Here is a 20,556-nt window from a genome sequence, read left to right as displayed (position 1 = left end):
TTAGTGATATAGACGAGTTTTACGATTAAACTTACGAAATGTCGATTTATCATTAACATATTTGATCACCCTAGTTTAAACTGCAGAGTTACTGAATTGATTCCACTTGAAATAGTTTAAGTTTGATTCCTTCATATATCGCTAAAGAACTGCAGACAGCTCATTAAAATTGATCTACTTTAAAGAGTGTAGGTATTGTTGTTTCAAGTAGCATCAGAAATAGATGTTATGAATTGGCTAGAGTGCAAGTAATTTTTTTTAAGGAGGGGGGGGGGGGATGGGGTGATCGGTGGTCCACTGATGCCACAGAATTGCATTTTGCTGTATATCCTGGAATATTTTGACGATTCGAGGGTCACTTTCTTTCAACAATACATGTACATCATGCACATGTTGGCCTCATCTAAACTCGTATTTCCACACACATGATAAACATTTTCTATGGAAATTTTCAGGAGGTATTCATAACTACAAATTTACAATACAACTTTCTCAATCTTCTTAGCGATTGACACTTCTAATCGAACGCTTCAACATGTACACTGATAACATTCTTCAAATATTCTACACCACATTCTTGCTTTTCAAAATAATTTAAAATGCCGTTTCGTCCCTCAGATCAAGTGGCCAAATCGGGTGACTTTCTTCAAGCTATCCGGGTACTCTATGAGCTGTCGGATCAACTAAATGTTGTAAAATGCCTAGGATATTGTCCAGAAAAAGGTAACACACAATCTTTAGTAAGTATATGTCAGTATCCTCAGACACGTTGAAAACATTTTAAAACAGATCAGTGTCACCATTCACTTCCACTTACTCTCTGAGAGTCTGAGCATGTGTGTCAACTATATATATATATATATATATATATATATATATATTTGCTCCCAGGTATTGGTGTCGTGGCTGGGGATCGAACCTCGGTCTTTCATGTGTCTTGTTCGGTGCCTAGATCACTCGACCACGGCACATCCACACCTTTCAACAAACGATACATGAAATAAACGGAGCATGAAATCCGTAGGCCTTCTGATTGGTCTCCTCAATTAAAAAATCATGTAATCTGAACTTAGATCACCATGCATTAACAGAAACTGTCAAGAGGTTAGATAAGATGAGCCGAAACGATGTTGAATAGAACATTCAACACATTTCTAGAAGGATCCACCCAGTAGTAAAATTGACTGTTGCTGATGACCCGGGAGGGGGTAGATCAAATATATTGCTGTACACATGCGAGACCAAATTATTTCCAAACACCCGTAAACGAGTTTTTCTCGGTGTGCATGATAACCCCCTAAACAAATTTTCGAGTGCTTTATTTACACATTTTGGCCCCTAAACATGTCGCCAGAATATGACCCCTAAACAAGTTTTGTATAAATCAAGAAGAACCCGAACACTTTTCAGAAACGAGGAGGAAAAAGCCCCGGCGGGGGAAAAGCTTGAGAAAAAAACATAACCTAAACATGTTTGGCTAGTGTAAAAAAAGGCTTGAGGGAAAAATACCATCAATACGGTTGACCACGCAATTGACTATTAAACAGTCTTTAAAAACAACTTTTTCTGTTTTTGATACCCTCAACGACTGCAAGTGCGGCCCGCGTCCAAAAACTACAAAAATACCTATTTAAACGCGTTTTTTGGTCACGCTTGTGTCCAGCAATATTCATATTTGACTATCCCCCCGGAAAATGACCGCTATTCATAGTAGGAAAAAAACATTCAAACTGAAACCTTCAACATGTTCAGCATGTTGAGTCCTATCTCTCTGGAACACTGTTTTACAAATGATCCATTCAGCAGGATGGCTTCAAATATAGCATTTGTTAATTTTTGTTCATCTTATTTTGAGGAGGAAATTAGTTTGATCATGTATACATGTGAATCCAATGTTTTAACAGAAATACAAATTTTATCAATGATCATCTCATTTTTATTACGGATTCCTTAAGTTTCTTTATCATTATTCGTCTCAGAAAAGCCGTATGAGATTAAAGAGCAACTGTAGCTAATGTCAAACTGGTAAAATTAACAAATTAAAATTCATACATTTTACATCTTTTAACAACATATGATTTAATGATAAGATATCGATAAGATATTTATTCGTCTTTCTTTCTGCACATACATTTTATCTTACAAGTGTGATTTCACATTCTACAAATGAAAACCAATTAACCATAAATCATTGTTACAGAGAGAGAAAAAAAGAAACACAGCAAATAACTAATTACGTATTGAGAGAAAGACAAGGAGAACCCCTAAAAAAGCAGGGCTTGTAAGGCTAGGGTATCCTTTGTTTCAATACATGGCTAAATAGTATTCAGTGTGTACATGTAATAAAAAGGAACAATTACGTATATATTACCAATGATATAGGCCTCCCATTGGTCGCTTTGGAGTCGGATTTGTTGGAATCAGTGTAGCATCATGCTGTATTTAGTATGATCATTACCATAAGCACATGATAAGGGTTGATATTCGTAATACCAGGAGAAATCTACTGTTTATAGTCAAAGAAGCGGGTTGACACCTTAAAATAGGTCGTGAGTATGAGACCTTCTCATCATAATACGAGAGAAAGGGACATTTTTCATAGGGTTCAATACTTAATTGCTACTATTTCTGATCAATGGTATACTAGTAGTCGTTATTCTTTATAAATATGGTTCTTTCAATAAACATTTACAACATAATCAACGATATTAACATCTTTCTATCATCCTGTTTCAATGTACTTATATCATTCTGAACCCCGTCATAAAGAGTTGCGATTGATCTGATCAATCACAACTATGGACGGCAAGCAGCGTCAACATCTATAATGCATGTTTGTTCAAAATATTTTCTAACTATGATGTATTTTCATGCATTCATTGTTTCCTTGAAAATCCATTTTGCTTCTTTATGTGTACAAAGGACATTGTGCAACTTTCCTGTAGAAGAAAAAAATGAAACTGATCCATGGATTTCCATAGAGTTACGATTGATTGGATCAATCGGAATTCTTTGTAAGACGGGGGCCCTGAAATGTTTCCATGATCACTGTGACTGTCATGTAATTTGTTGTCGTCATGTACAGGAAGCATTCTGTACGAGTTTGTTTCTGGTGGTACACTACTCACCTATCTGCAAGCCAAACGGGGACATTCTCAGCCAACGTACAAAAATCTAAAACCAAAGAGTGAACGTCTCAATGATGATGATGAAGGTAGGCTATTGAACATGGCCTGGCAGGTTGCAAAGGGGATGGAGTTTCTCGTGTCCAAAAAGGTAAATTATTTCATACGACAGCTAGACTTTGCATGCCATATTTACCGAAGACAACGTCAGGCAACTTACGATTATTGGAAGAGTACTTCTTTTTTTTTTTTTGGGGGGGGGGAGGTGGATATAAACAGATGAAATATAATGATAAAAAATGAAAACCTTGGTATAATGATACATTTTACTGGCTGAGAGCACCTGACGTCCAATGTCATGATTCAAGTTATGGTTCTTGGTAGACCAAATTCTATTCTGGTCGCTTTTACAAGATTCTCGTAAAAATAGCGGCTTCTAATCATATGATTATTAGATCGCCGGCTTCAAGGGGCATGCACCGACTTTATTTTGCCAAAGTATACTACGAATGGCGATGAGGTGTAAGGGTTCTGACCATCCACTTGTAAGGCCATGTGTTCCAATCGGTTTCATTGTGTCTTTTGGAAAGACGTTTCCATCCATGTGTTAAATGGGTACATATTACGATGTGGACGTCAATGTTTGCTGAGCGATGAGAGGGAAATTACTGATTATTGTTGGAATTCTTCTTTAAGGGAATGGAGGTTGTTCGCAGGGGCGTCGTTTGGACTTTTCCAGTGTGAAGGGTTTGGAGGCCATCGATTACTGATATATATCTGTACCGACGTCCGACAACCATGCGTCATGGACATGATGGTAGTGATCCTCATTCTTCTCATTCACATTGTCTTTCGTCATTCCTAAGTGCAGAGCTGGTTTTTATAAATAGGAGGGGATAAAAAAAAATATTTCCATTCATATTTTTCTTTCAGATCAGCAGCCATATTCTGATATTCGTTGATTTTTTTAAGGGGCTAGTCATAGATAATGACTGAAGTTTAAAGTAGGCCTACATTTTTGCTTTATTCTTACAAAATTCTTACAAACAATAATCTCATGATGTGTAAATATAATTCATGTTAGCGGAAAGCGCAAGCTAACATGTTTTTAGGCCTATATCGTATATAATTGAACATGAAAATTGAATATTCCGTGAAGTTTTTTAATCATGACGTGTAAACAACTAAGCAACTGCTTTAGATCTGGATACATTATATTCAGGACCTCCATGTAGTCCCTACCCATTACAGCACAAGTTTGTAATGCTGCTGAAAAATCTGCTGCTGAAAAATCATCTTGTATCTGGTGCACTTCAGTGGCTGTTTGTTATACAAAACCACTCTCTGAGGAAATAGAGGGCAGTTGCCTTACTCAAACCAGACAAAGACCCAGCCATCCCAAAAAGGTACAGACCCATCTACAAGCTCTTTGAAAGGCTTCAATCCTAGGGCATTGCTCCGGGGGGGGGGGGGGGGGCACTTCCATTGACTAGTGAATGCCATGCGCGCCCAAGAAACACGTAAAAAGGATGTCGCTTTTCAAGATAGGACACGTTACGTACGTAACGTAATAAGGGTGCAAAAAACACTAAAATAATGAAAAAATGTCTCTATTTTCGCTAGGAAGGCTACGTGTTCAGGGTCAAATTTGCAAGGGTATAAAAAATCAAGACTATTTTTTTTAATAAAACATGAACTATTTGCACCAAGAGGGAACACCACGTGTTTAGAGAATGATTTGCGCGAGGTGTAGGAGGTGGGGCTGTACTAAACCCAATGATGCAGGTAAAGGTCACGGGGTAAAGGTAGAGCCAACGACCGACATCCGTGACATAATAATTGAAATATCGCTGTACTTCTTTAAGGGTTCAATCCAGCGAATACTTGCCAATAGTATCGTTGTATTTCCAATACTTGCTAATGGTAGGGTTTCGCGCGCCAATACTTGTTAAGGGGTGCATTTTCAGAATATTGAAAATACGTGTTTAGGGTCCTTTTCGAGACCCCTGGTCGCGCATGGTTTCCACTCGTCAATGAAAGTGGCCCCTTCGGGATTGCTCCCTTTGTTGATGAGCTCCTTTTGATACGGAACAGGGAGGATTTATAGTCCAGAAACGTCCTGTATTCAACTGGTGAATATGACATAGTTCATTCAAAGTGCCGTCGAGAAAAGACTGATAACTAGACCAGTCTTTGTTGACATCGAGAATCATAGGATAATCATGAGTAAAGTCTTTGAGATGGCAAAGGACGTCAAGTTGACACAGCCGATCCAAAAGATGCTTTAAAGCCGGTGGTTCCTGGTAGATATCGTGGTTCTAGCAGCAGAAGACGGCAGAAAACAGGGCCTTCCGCGAACGACCGACCAGTCCACCCAAGTAGTAGGGATACCTGCACGCTAATAACCTCTTCATAACTTCGCAGAAGCAGTCTTTTGACGAGGTAGAAAAAGCATTCAACGTTGCTATGGCAGGGCTGACCCCTTAATGTGCAACAATCATCTCCGGGTGAATTCAGAGAAAACCCCAACTCAGTGTCTTCTACAGAGATGCAGACCATCAGCTGAGGGTCAAGTGCAGCTATATAAAAAAATGTTGACGCACTCGTCGTCATAGACCGCTGTCCTACGTACAGCGGGCATTTTGCCGAGACAGACAAAAACCTGACTATAGAACTGAAGGTTTCCAACAAGAGATGGAAAGCCTTCTCACGACTGCTCTTGCTCTATGCTACTCAACTTCTGAGTACGCAGCTCCTGTCTGGTGTAGGCCATCCCATGCTGCAAAAGTTGACCCAGTCCTGAATGCTGCTTGTCTAGCAATTACCGGATGTCTGCGACCAATAATAGTAGATGATCTTTACCTACTGTGTGGTATTGCCCATCCATACATCAGGAGGGGTGTATCAGTAGAGTGGGAGGGGACCAAGGAAGAAGATGATCCTCGTCATCCACTCTTCAACTAAACCCAGCCAAAAGAAACTCAAGCATACCAAGACACAGCTTCCTTCACTCGACTGAATCAATTGATCGCTCTGCACACCGTCGAATGATCACCCTATATAGCAACTACCTTCAGCCTGTGAGGGTGGAGCGTTGTGGCCCAGTGGATTAGTCTTCGGACTTTGAAACAGAGGGTCGTGGGTTCGAATCCCAGCCATGGCGTAATTTCCTTCGGCAAGAAATTCATCTACATTGTGCTGCACTCGACCCAGGTGAGGTAAAAGGATACCTAGCAGGAATTTATTCCTTGAAATGCAATCGTGCTGTAAAAGGCTGCGAGGCTAAAGCCAGGGTAATAATATCCAATTAAGCGCATAGGGACGCATTTGGCAGTGATATGCGCTATATAAACATGTTATTATTATAATTGTTATTATTGTGACGCACAAGCTCTCTTATGGACGTAGTGAATCACCTCCCCCGGTGTCAAGTGAGGTACCAACAACTTGGCTGTCTTAATCGCGTACGGGCTGGAACAGGAACGTGCAAAGTCATTATGCAGAAATGAGGCTACATCAGGGATGGAGACACTATCTGTGACTGCTTGGGAGAATCAGACGATGTGGCACCTTTTGGTTTGCCCTCTCCTACCAGAGCCATACACTGCCAAAGATCTGGAGTCTTTTAACCCCGGAGCTAGATCTCGTTCCATCCACTGAATAGGATTTATGTAGTGACCCGAGAAGAAAAATCATTAGTTATTGTTATAATTAATAGAATTATCATTGTTATTATGATTTATTGCTCTTATTAATGTAATTTTAATAATTATTATTATTGTTTGGCGTCACCTGTGCCTGGGAGGCGAAAAGCGAACTGAATCACTATGACCCGCAGGTCTCTCCTCCCGATATAACTGATTGGGGGGGGGGGATGCAGGTGGACCACTACACCGGGGTTTCCCCCCTACTCTTATACGAATAGTGCAGTGGGTTCTTAACGTGCAAAGGTGGTGACTCTCCTCTACACGGGGCCTTCATTTAACGTCCTATCCGAGGGACGGAGTGTCTTCCATTGTAACATAGCCTGCATCTATGAAACATGGGAGAGAGACGTTTACACACAACGCACTGGCTTCAGTCATCCGCCCGGGGTTGTCTCGAACCCACGATCTTCGGTTCGACGGGCAGACGCGTTACCGACTGAGCCAACACCGCTCTCATTATCATTTAAAATAATGTAAAACCCCTATTTGTACGGTAAACCTGAAAAGTGACAGTGGAAAATCGCGCAACAAGTCGCTAGGAATTCACAAAAAATAAGGTATTAATTTCTGACATGTTGCTGCGCAACCTTCCACCATTATTTTTTATGGTTTGCCCGTAGATATATCAATCTCTGTCATTAGCCATGGCACATAAGTGTATAGATACACTGTCATTTAAATTTGTAAATTCCTCTCATTTCATATGTAAAGGATTATGTATTGTGATTCGTTGTACAGATCACCCATGGAGCTCTCTGTGCTCACAATGTGCTACTGGCAGATGAAAAGCTGTGCAAGATATCGGATTATGGACTATCTACATCGCTATTTAGGGACAAAGTTGTGGGTATTCCGAGTTGTAATGATAATCTGTTCGTACAGTTCATCACACTTTTGAAGTTGAGATAGCATTTAAGCCCTACTACTTATTCATTTAATGACATGGTTATCTTGAATGGTATAACTCTTGGTCTTAAACCCCTTGTATTGCTCTAATCTTCAGATTGGAATAACAAAAAATTGCTCTAACCGAATTGATCATTAGAAGAATTATATAGTAAACCAAGTGGGAATTAGACGAAATTGATAATAGACAAAATGGTTGTAGACGAAAAGAATTTAGATCATGTGAAGTTGGACTATTCTGATAACTTATGTTAACCGAAAAATTCAAGTATCTCTAATTACCTTCAGTCAAGACAACTAATAGTAATGTTCTATCACGAAACGTTAACTGATTGATGGATATGGAAATAAAGTTTATTCCAGAAAGGCGGAGCATTGAATGTTAAGAAAGGAAAGCAAAATCCTTTTTAGAATAATTGATTTTCAAACTTTTTAACCTGTGTCGTCATATGAGCCAATGACCATGATGCAACATCTATAAAGTGCCTTTTCCCCTTGAAAATTAAAAATGTTTATCCGTGGATAATAATCTTACTCATTCTAATTCACACAAGTTTTTTTGTGAGAAATATAATGTTATATCCTAATACGCCATATAAAATGTAAATTTATCATGATCTTTTATATTAGATGACGCATTTTGTAAGGAAAGATCTTAAATTTGCATGTCACGTTACAAACACAAATCATAAAAGAAAATCGCTTTCTTAAAATTTGGTACATTTATTTCAGCAATAAACTTTCTTACGGTTTCTTAATTTTTCTTTAATACAAACTAGGTTGATTTCAGGATGGACTTAATGAATACATTTTGGTTTTCTCTTTATTTTCCACATTCCTAGAAACTAACAAGATGGAGTTGCCCTGAAACCATGGCAACGGGTGGACAATCGACTGAAGGAGACATTTGGTCTTTTGGAATCGTCTTGTGGGAAATTGTAACATTAGGTAAACAAAAACAAAAGCAAAATAAACGAAATATTTGGAATATTGTGTATAACCTTCTGAAGTTTACCTTCATCTCCAATGATAAAGCAGAGATACACGAAGTTTCAATTTGTATTGAACATGTTGAAAGATATAGGCGTAGTGTAATAATAACAGTAGTAATTATTGTAGAAGTGGCAGCAACAGAAACAGTACACTCTAAAAAATATTGGGTAAAAATGCTCCAGAAGGGTAATTATGTGTCCAACGAACACGACATTTCTTTTGGGCAATTTTATTTATCAAGTGTGATGGAAAGGTTTGCCAATTCTAAAGTAATTGCTGCTTATTTTCTACCCTTACTGACAATATGTTTCACGTATTGGGTAAAATGCTGCCCCAAATTGGTTTGACACAATTACCCTCGTTCTGGTTTAAAATTTACCCAATATTTTCTTACAGTGTAGGAAAAGAGTATAACAACTTGTAACCTTATCATGTTTATATTTACGAGTAACACTATTAGTAGAAGAATAACAACAACTCAACTTTCATTATATTTGTACTGATACTAAGCACTATTATCGTCATTATCTTAATAGTTGAAATAGAGAGTGAACGGATAAGTACAATACATTTATTCTCACAGGATCCAGACCTTATCCTAAAATGACATTTGACATGGTCCAGATGAAAGTTATCGATGGTTACCAGATGCCACGCCCTCATCACTGTGGACAAGAAGTGTAATTATTTTACCACAATATTCTTCATTTTAGTTTTTATTGTTTGCAATTCTGTCTGACATTACCTGTTTATATCGTGCGATAGTAATATTGGATAATTTGTAAATAATAACAATCATGATAAAGAACTGTTTTATATAGCGCATTCTATAAAAGGGTATTATTGCATATCAGGAAAATCAAGACGAAAAGATCAGAGAAAGGTGCTGAAAATGTCAAATTATCATCAGTTAAATAGATTTGTTTTCAACGCAGATTTGAATTGCCCAACTATAACAATTTACCTTGAATTGTGAAGGATGCCAGTTCCGACGCTGTATATGCAAATCCTCGTTTGCCGCGAAATATTGTTTTCAGAATGGTACGATATTCCGTTAGGTCCTGGAATGATCTTAGATTTAAAACAGGTTCATATTTCACAAGTAACTTTGATCGTTTCTGTTCATGAAAACGCTGAAATGAGTGTAGTAAGACCATACGTGATCTCACCGAAAACCAATGGAAGGATTTTCTAATATACAGATGGTACAGTTTTGTATCTGTTTTGTTCTGGTAAAAATCCTAGCAGCCGAGTCTTGAATTACCTGAATAAGCAATGTATATGATGCAGAATATAAATAATTGATATAATTGTGCATTGTAAACTGATTATCAAATAAAACACCAATATTTCTTCCAGTGTTGACATGAATAATTTCTACATCCTCAACATAAGACATTTTGCACAAGACCTGAGAATCGGAAAAATTCTGAATATGATGTATAAATCATGGTGAATACCAACGCTCCGATGACAGACCCTTGTGGCACACCATGGGTCCGTGCATAAGATGACCTTTTGCTCACCCACTTTTGTGTGTTGCCACCCACTTCCGCAAATGTGGATGTCATGTGATTTGTCCAGCCAATCAAAGACATGTACCCTACAAGGCCCGCTTTTACAAACTTTGCTCATTCTCCTGAAGACGACAAGAATACTCTTTTCGAGACGTCGAGATTGAGTGGTCCTTTTAAGGACCAACACTTGCCAAAAAAGATACATACATGGTGTACCGTGAAATCTACTACATTTTTTTTTAAAGATGACCTTTGTCAATGTGTGTTCACAATTTATAAATACAGAGTCGAAACTGTTGGAAGTGTTCAAATTCAGTCAAATTCATGAGCTTGGATAAAAAAAAACAATGCGACATTCCGTGGAAGATGCTGTCATGGCGATTTGTAAAATGAACTGATGAATAGTCCAAAAGAACAAGATTTACTTCATGACCTATGTCAAAGCACATCATTGGAAAGTGATGCCTCACATGCTGTAGAAATGCATTTAGACCAATAGACTCCTTGCAAGGAGGCAGCTTTTCAGAAGGGTAGCCCTGTAGATGAGTAACTGCTGCAGTTTCTACTGCGTTTCCCAGAAACTTAAGACTCACAATTGGTTGGTAGTTTTTAAACCATCCCTGTTCAACTTATGATATTTGATGAGAAGACAGATAGGACCTCCTTAAAGCCATTTGGAAAAAAGTCAATTTGTTAGTAATTATAGGTACCAGCTCCTCTCGGCATTCCTTCAGTAAAGAAGTCGGGATGGCGTCGGTGTAGAAGAGTTCTTGACAGAAATGCTCTGAAGCTAGCAAGGGCGGATTTCTCTCCCCAAAGGAAGGAGGGACCATCGGCTAGAAAATGTGACAAGCGAAAAAAGCAAAAAGGTTATCACCCCAAATATCAGGTCATGAATAAATTTGACAAAAAAAATTAAAAAAGGTTATCACCAAAAAAAAGAAAGAAGTAAAGTCAAATGTAAAATTCGAAGGAAAGCTTTTGAGTCTGTATCCAGTAAAGACTATGCAGATTATGGACCTTAACAGTTATCAGTTTTCTGTAACAATTCACGAGATCTGCAATCAGACATAAATGATACAGTTTATGTAGTTAAAGTTGAAATAGCACGAGATTAACAAAATTATATTCTACTATTCAAAATCTGAAGCATTATTATCTAGACATTTTTTTTATAAAGAATGTCGGTAATTTTTTTTCTCTTAAGCATCATATGTTCATCCCACAATTCATTTGTCTCTTTGTAATTATATAGGTATGCAGTAATGGCTGGTTGTTGGGAGAAAGAAGCTGGAAAGCGAAGTAGTTTTGATCTGATCCTGAAGAGTCTGGAAACGATTCTGGAAAAGGCCCACGTAAGAAAAAAAATCAGATGCATATTTTATACTGTGACACGTGTTCATATCCATTCTTAAATGACGTATTGTTATATTAGGGCGCTAACATTCGTAATTCCGAAGGTTCGTATTTCCGAAGGTTTGGAATTCTGAAGGTTCGTAAGTCTATAAACGAAAAGATGTTCGTAATTCCGATGGTTCGTTAGTCCGAAAACAGTGAGGTTCGTAATTCCGAAGGTTCGTTAATCCTAAAACGAGATGAGGTTCGTAATTCCGAAGGTTCGTTAATCCGAAAACGCAATGATTAACGAACCTTATTTCGTTTTCGGACTAACGAACCTTCGGAACAACGAACCTTATTTCGTTTTCGGATTAACGAACCTTATTTCGTTTTCGGACTAACGAACCTTCGGAACAACGAACCTTATTTCGTTTTCGGATTAACGAACCTTATTTCGTTTTCGGACTTACGAACCTTCGGAATAACGCCACAAATGTTCGGATTAACGAACCCTTTTACGTTTTCGGATTAACGAACATCGAGGTATAGGCAATTTACGTGTTTCGGAATTACGAAGTGTAACCATATAAGGGAATGGGTCTATCATGCCTTTTTAAATTTTTTGAAAGCGTTTTTTTTTTCAACTCTTAACAATTTATATATGTTATCATTATAACCTTTTTTGTTTTAGTGGATTATCATTATTATTATTATCATATTAATTGTTATTTTTATTGTTATCATCATTATGATTGTTATTATCATTATTATCACAAAAGAACGTAAAGCCGAATGACTGTAACATCTTATTTGACATTAAAATAAAAGTAGTTAAGCAGTCATATAACTAGTTCAATTATCATAATTTCTATCGTGATTATTATATAAAATACTCCAATTTATGAAATAATGAGTATGTTATTGCTATTTTTCACAGAATTACATGTCACTCAGTAAAATTGATGACGGATTGTACGAGTCTACGCTGGATATGTAAATGAAGTCCTGACCGAATCGCGGGCGGGCAATTTATGTTATGCACTTCGTAATTTTACCATCTCCTTATTGCGCCAAACAAAATATTTTGATGAATATTCAATGCATTAGTGACTTCGACCACAAACATACAAAATCGACCAGAAACATACCAAACTCAACCAGAACTCTGATATGTCTGAAGTCATCATTTTAATAATGAACAATATTAATCAATATTTTAATTCAACTGCACTGTGGCTATTTTCAGAATCGTAAAATATCATAACTTAATTCAAAATCATATTTGATAAGACTGCCATAGTGTTAGTATAGTCAGACTAATTTGCTGTTCATCTTTATATGAAAGTCAGCTCTTTTATTGAGGTATACTAAATTTACCTTAGAACTGAATATAATTATAATCCATAATTGATAAGGGTAAGGTCACGTTGAAAAAGTTTTCATATTATGACAATGTTTAAATTTTCTTAAATTTTTCGTGCTACGATTTAGGATCCTATGAATTTATCAAAAGAGATTCTCTGATAACGTGTATCATGCATTTTAATATTCCATCAATTGAAAAATAAGTGGAGGCTTATGAACACCCCACTATTTCTTTTGTATCAATAAAAATACCGTACGAAATGGATTTGCTCAATTTTAATTTCAATATATTTTTAGAATTTCATAAGAACTAAATTTGAAATTCTGTTTTGTTGTATCAGTATTGTATGCAGTATTATACAAAAAAATCCCTGATAATCCCAAAGAGTGATTTTGTTCCGGAAAAAAGAACAATCTATTGCATGTTACGTTGTTTGAAACACCTATGGTTTGTACTCGGACTACTCATGTATTAATTAGATTATGCCATGTATTTATAGTTTTTAGGTTCGTATATTTTCTTTGTTTCACCAATTCACTAATCCACTCTAATAGTTATCCCAGTGGCGTATCAAGGAAGAAGGGGGGGGGGGATTTAGCATTTTCCCCGGGCGCCGTTTGTCCTAGATACGACACTGAGTTACCCATAGAATCAATATTTGATTTTGACATTGAATCTAGATCATGTACATTGTGTAAGATTTTGTTTTCCTACTACGAATGAAGAATTTCAGCAGCACGTGTATCTCTATATAATGCAAGCATAGTGGAAACGTGTGTGTGTGTGTGAGGGTGATGGGTGTGTGTGTGTGGTTGTGGGTATATTCGTACTTGCACGTGGTTGTGAAATAAGCATTGTCAATCTACATAGGCCTAAGTGACATCCGAATGTACATTCGGTCCTGTTTGAGAGAGCGAGACTATAGGCGCCGCTTTTCCGACGGCGGCGGCGGCGTCAACATCAAATCTTAACCTAAGGTTAAGTTTTTGAAATGACATCATAACTTAAAAAGTATAAGCACCTAGTTCATGAAACTTGGACATAAGCTTATTCAAGTATTACTAAACATCATATTAGAGTTTCATGTCACATGATCAAGGTCAAAGGTCATTTAGGGTCAATGAACTTATACCATGTTGGGAGAATTATTTGAAAAATCTTAACCGAAGGTTAAGTTTTTGAAATGACGTCATAACTTAGAAAGTATATGGACCTAGTTCATGAAACTTGAGAATAAGAATAATAAAGTATTAGTAAACATCATGCTTGAGTTTCAGGTCACATGGCCAAGGTCAAAGGTCCTTTAGGTTCCATGAACTTTGGTCAAGTGGGGATATCTGTTGAATTACTATCATAACTTTGAAAATTTATGAATCTAGTTCATGAAACTTGGACATAAGGTTAATCAAGTATTAGTGAACATCAAATGCGAGTTTCAGGTCTCATGTCCATGGTCAAAGGTCATTTAAGGTCAATGAACTTTGGCCGTGTCGGGGTATTTGTTGAATTACCATCCTAACTCTTAAAGTTTATGGATCTACTTCATAAAACTTGGGATATAAGAGTAATCAAGTATCACTGAACATCCCCTGTGAGTTTCAGGTTACAAAACCAAGGTCAAAGGTTAGTTAAGGTCAGTAAACTTAGGCCATTAAGGGGGTAATTGTTGAATTGCCATCATAACTTTGAAAGTTTATGGATAGAGCGAATGAAATGTGGACATGGGTGTAGTTGACAAGTCTTAAGTCACTGTTCAAATGTCATTTATGGCCAATAAACGTGGTATTATGTCATTATATAAATTGTGTTTTTGTGAATGATTATTTTATAGTAGTTTTCAAAGTTAGCACTGCTGTTATATTAAATCGCGTAATGCAGGCGAGACTGCCAGAGGCGTTCCATTTGTTTTTGTTTTTTTATAAATAGCACAGCTAGCATACAATTTTAGATATTGGCGTCTTATTAAAAATGGTTATTAACCTTGTCGCTAACATAAATTTCACAATAGGTGTAGTTTCTTCACAAACTAGGCATTTCAGATATTTGATCATAAAAGGCATTTTGTTAATATCGTGAAAAGTACTATATTATTGTTATTTCATACTCTGTGCATGTTATTAGTGTAAGAATAATGTTATTTGTAGACATATTTGTAAGAAAGACAGTGTTAGGCTTTACTCATATCATTAATAATGATACTAATTTTGACAATAATGATATCAGTGCAATACTTATACAGTGCGTCCCAGAAAAAACGAAACCGAGATTTAGCGATCATTTATCATTACTTAATCATAAATAAAATAGACAAATAACCTACCAATTTAAAGCTTAGAATCTCCTCTTTCATCTGATATTGCTTAGATTATTTCTCATTCACGCATGAGTGAGCAAATGCAATTTGAAGAAAGGATATCAAAAACTCATTTGGCGGGGGTATCTGGGTTTCAAAGAGAAAACCACATTTGTGAAAAGTTCAATATCTCCTCTTTAATTTGATACCTAAATTACAGAAAATGGTAACGAAATAACAAAGTTCTGGTCATTTGAAATAAGGCTTGAATTTCAATAATTTCATAAAATGAAGAGGTTCTCCAGGATGGCTTTCAAACTCTCTCGACACTCTGTTTTGTTGACGATCAGCCATGCATTAAATCTTTTGTTCACCATGCGAAAGCTTCTGTGGGAAACCGGTGAAAACACGTTTATCTCATGAAATTATGGAAATACAAGCCTTATTTCAAATGAACAGAACTTTTTTTTTTCTTGACCATTTTTTGTAATTTTGGTACCAAATTAAAGAGCAGATATTGAACTTTTCAGAAATGTGGTTTTCTTTTTGAAACCCAGATAACCCCCGCCAAATGAGTTTTTGGTATCCTTTCTTCAAATTGTTTTTGCTCACTCATGCGTGAATAAGAAATAACCTAAGTAATATCAGATGAAAGAGGAGATTCTAAGCTTTAAATTGGTAGGTCATTTGTCTATTCTATTTATGATTAAGTTATGATAAATGATCGCTAAATCTCGGTTTCGTTTATTCTGGGACGCACTGTATAACGCTCAGTACAATAATCGCAGCATACCTATCGGATACTTATTTACTACACCTGGATGGAGAGTGGCAAATGTGAATAAATGTCTTGCCAAAGGATGCGAGTGCTACGATGGAAATTGAACCCCTTGACCTTGTGATTCAAAGTCAAGAGGCTTTTCCACTTAACCCTGATAAGATAGTGGTAACATACAGTAATATTTTGTTATATTTGCGTTTATTAACCATTATTGTATTTCTGTACTAACTCAGCTCACATACTGTGTAATATTCCACCTATAGTTATGCTGTCAGTTTTCTTAAGAGTAGGCCATGTGATCATGAGTCAAAAAGTGGTACTATGCTAGCTATCATCGTGTATAATGTTGTAAGATCAATGCAAATAATAGCAATGCACTATAATGCAAATGTAGTTCTGTAATTGATATATAATCGGATTTGATATATTAAATCAGGTTGTAACGGCCGGCCGTGGAAAAAACATTCGAATATGGAAATGCTGCTTGTCACTTGACTGGCTCTCATCAAAATTATGATTAGGATTTATACATCCATTTTGCCATTTATGAACTTAAATTTCTAATCGTTTTTAACTAGGAGATTAACTAACCGTATTTTGACATGATGAAAATCAAACTTACTACCAAAGGAGATCATGGTATTCCGGTAGTAAATATCATTTAATCTCTGATTCTTTAAGAATTCTTTACAATTTTGTGCTCACGAAATAAGTACTTCCTATTGAAAGAGGTCGTTTGTTCTCGGGTGTTACAATTTGCTCAAAATTCACTCTTAAATCCTGTTAAAAGTTTTCATATTCGAATCGCTATGGAATGGGGAATTTACCATAATTTCAACCACGGAAAAAGAAAAAAAAAATACCTCGCATGATGTGTATATGTGGTAAGTGGCACTTTATTTTATTCATGATTTCACTGTTTGAAGAGGGAGTTATTAATTCAAAACACTGGACTCATTAATAAAATAGCATACTTAACCATGACATCAGGCGTCATATTGGAGCATTGTGCCAAAAGCGCGCATCATAATTAGACATTTCTCAATATACCCATAAAATAAACGTAATTTTACAGGAAATCTGCATAAACCATGAGTTCAACCGATGATTTTCAAAACCACCTTTGTGAATTCGGCCATTAACTGTCATCACGATTTTCATCTTTATGTGGATTTAATGTCATTTCATGACAAATATATCAAACCTCATTTTTAATTATCAAGATTATCATACGTACTAAGCATAATATGTATAAAAAATACTTTTGAAAGAATGAACAACATCATTTTCGTTGCTCATTTTGCGTGTGTGTGTGACTGAGAGAGACAAAGAGGGTGAAATTGAGAGAGAGAGAGAGAGAGAAAGATGGAAGTAGTGGGGACATTCTTTTGTCAAATGGAAATTTTTAATACATAAAGGGGGAAAATGCTTTTGCACGTAAACTCACTAGTGCATTTACATATATCCCAATAATGCAGTAAGTAGGGAATTGATATTCAGAAGATTTTACTTATTTTCCGCTTAATTTTCTGTTTATTGAATCTTTGGTACTGGTTCAGTGATTATTATCACAGTGTTGCTAAAAGTACGGTTAATTAATGCTTAATATCTTTATGAAATTTGATTTCTTTTTTCTTTTCACTCATCAGATAAAGCGCCCTCTGCTGTTTGTTGCAAGTAGGTCTACCTCCATGCATTAAATGCGAGTTTTCGCATACCTCGGGGACGCGGCATTAGGGTCCCGTAACACAAAAGTTAACCATCAGTCGTTCACTCGATTGATTGTACATTATGTTCAATGGAATCAATCGTAGAAATCTGTTCTATTATCATTGCTAAGCTTTGACGGGCTATAGATCTACGTTTCGTGTGCAAAATTCTTTCGTGCGACACGTGCACCATACATGTCATTCGTAAATTGTGAAGGCCTTCAGTAGGACGACTGCTCATCGTGCATGCCCCGGGATTTTCATCGCGCCACTGGGCTGGAGATTTCATTAGAAAGCATAGGCGTACATAAACAGCTGGCAGCCGTCTGTTTCAAGTTTTTAAACATTTTTTTTAAATTTCTCCTCGTACACAGACGGCTCACTATCGTGCAGCCACCATTAGGCATGTTAGGGGGCTTGCAATGCAAAATCCCCCCCGCCGGGGCTCTTCAATTTTTGTCTTTAATGAACAAAAAATTTGAAAATTATTGCGACCAAAATGCAAATAAATATTCCCTCTTGGCATTAATTGCCCCCAAACGGAGAAAAATCAAGTTAAAAGGAATAAAAACAGTGACTTACCTCGGCTGTCACGCAAATTCACTTCCCCGTTTTATCCTATCTTAAGTACATAAACATATGGCCATTGAGTCCCCTGTACAGATCGTGCTAGAACTCCGGTCTCTGTATTTGGTGAGTGAAGCCAACCATGCCAACGGAGTTCAGTTGAACATTTAACATAAAGAGACCGAAGCTTTTGGTCTCAGGCGTACATTGTGTATATGGCATGGATAAGAGAGTGGTTTTTTCAAACAAATCGAGTACTTAAAGGTCAAGTCCACCTCAGAAAAATGTTGATTTAAATCAATAGAGAAAAATCAGACAAGCACAATGCTGAAAATTTCATCAAAATCGGATGTAGAATAAGAAAGTTATGACATTTCAAAGTTTCGCTTATTTTCAACAAAATAGTTATATGAACGAGCCAGTTACATCCAAATGAGAGAGTCGATGACGTCACTCACTATTTCTTTTGTTGTTTATTGTTTGAATTATACAATATTTCAATTTTTACGAATTTGATGATTAGGACCTCATTGCGTGAAGGACAAAATGTTAAAATAATGGAATTCCACGTGTTCAGGGAGGAATGAAACTTCATTTCACATGACAATGACGAGAAAATACAAATATTTCATATTTCATATAATAAAATACAAAAGAAATAGTGAGTGAGTGATGTCATCATTGGATGTAACTGGCTCGTTCATATAACTATTTTGTTGAAAATAAGCGAAACTTTAAAATGCCATAACTTTCTTATTTTACATCCGATTTTGATGAAATTTTCAGTGTTATGCTTGTTGAATTTATCTCTTTTTATTCAAATCAAATTTTTGTTGGGGTGGACTTGTCCTTTAAGTGAGGAAAAACGGCCTTACTGAATTAAGCCTTCAGTATAATTACAGTCAAATTGCCTCTAACGTGGATCATTGGTGGATCGCAGGCAATTAATTCCGTTGGTCGTATTCACCTCTCCAGCCAAGCCATTACGCATGCTTTATCTGCATGCACAGCAAATCTGTCCAAAGACAATCCGGATTATCTTTATTTCGTTTGTTGACTCCTACACAAACGGCAAACCATCTCGCTTACAATGTGAAGGACATTATGCCCGTGTGCATGGTGGGCATTATGTACTACTTTCCCCGAAATGGGGGATAAGATTTCAAATTTCGGGGGGGGGGCTGCTTACATTGACCAGTGGATTCCACTTTATGTTTCGAAAAGCATCAAATTACGTTACATATATACGTAACGTGCCCACTCTTGAAAAGGAAGTCCCTTGTTGCGCGTGGTTGCGCCTGGTATCCACTCGTCAATGGAAGTAGCGCCCCCGAGTGGCTTCCTCGACCTCTGGAAGGAACCAAAATCAAAATAAAAATTAGAAAAAGGATAACCAAAAAGGTAGTTTCGTTCAAGACTTTTTTTGTTTTATTCTCACTTTTTTTCGTGCGAAATCATACCATATGCGCATTAAGTACTGGACTCTTCGGATACCTAACTTATAATTTTCAATTAAAAGAACTTTTTCAATTCATTTGTATCTCAACATTCGTAGATAAAAGGGGTATACACACCAAATGTTACATTTGACTTTGATATCGCGAAAAAGGGGGCCCTTTTAACCAAAATGTTTTTGCGCGAGGAGCCTGCAGTTACCTGATTGAATGGATGAAGTCTATCTTTAGATGGTTTGGCCCCAGTCAATGGCTGAGAATACAAGATAAAGAAAGAAAACGACAATGTAAAGTTAAGTCTGGAAAACAATTTATTCAAAAATCGAAATATTGCAATCCTTCATGATTATTACTATCCATGCATTTCCAAAGCATCTTTGACAAAACATGTGTTTTGTGAAATTTAAGAGAAAAATAATCTAACACTAAATTCAAAGTTAAAAAGTTGGTTAGATTTCGATTGACCAACACCCTGGGCTCGATTTGAAGAATAGCATAACAGGGGCCGCGGAACCGGGGGGGGGGGGGCTGGGGGGCTTCAGCCCCCCCCACACTTTTTTCCAAAACCGTGTACAAAAACGCAAAAATTACCATACGATTGTGATTTTTAGCATGGTCACCCCCCCCCACTTTTGGCTCAGCCCCCCCACTTTGAAAACCGTTCCGCGGCCCCTGCATAAGTAATTAAAACAAAATGGTATCAGGCCTAAGTCTACGACATTTTCAATGTGCGACGCCGGACGCGTCTTTTTTTTCTCTACCGTTACTGCGTAAAATTGCACAACTTCACTCAGGAATCT

At 36.9% G+C, this 20,556-nt stretch overlaps 1 protein-coding gene across 1 annotated transcript in view; it reads left to right on the top strand.

Moving 5' to 3' along the window:
* The window catches only part of LOC121431024 (tyrosine kinase receptor Cad96Ca-like), a 28,554-nt gene extending 14,735 nt beyond the window's left edge, over positions 1 to 13,819 (top strand). The window contains exons 5-11 of the mRNA XM_041628487.1: positions 619 to 723; positions 3,086 to 3,276; positions 7,571 to 7,675; positions 8,581 to 8,686; positions 9,315 to 9,411; positions 11,504 to 11,603; positions 12,524 to 13,819. Coding sequence (XP_041484421.1) covers positions 619 to 723; positions 3,086 to 3,276; positions 7,571 to 7,675; positions 8,581 to 8,686; positions 9,315 to 9,411; positions 11,504 to 11,603; positions 12,524 to 12,583 — 764 coding nt within the window. The 3' untranslated portion in view covers positions 12,584 to 13,819. The remainder of the gene's footprint in view (positions 1 to 618; positions 724 to 3,085; positions 3,277 to 7,570; positions 7,676 to 8,580; positions 8,687 to 9,314; positions 9,412 to 11,503; positions 11,604 to 12,523) is intronic.
* Positions 13,820 to 20,556: the final 6,737 nt, after the last annotated feature.

Source organism: Lytechinus variegatus, chromosome 17, assembly GCF_018143015.1.
Source record: "Lytechinus variegatus isolate NC3 chromosome 17, Lvar_3.0, whole genome shotgun sequence".
Taxonomy (NCBI): Eukaryota; Metazoa; Echinodermata; class Echinoidea; order Temnopleuroida; family Toxopneustidae; genus Lytechinus; species Lytechinus variegatus.
This window is presented reverse-complemented; position numbering and strand designations above follow the sequence as displayed.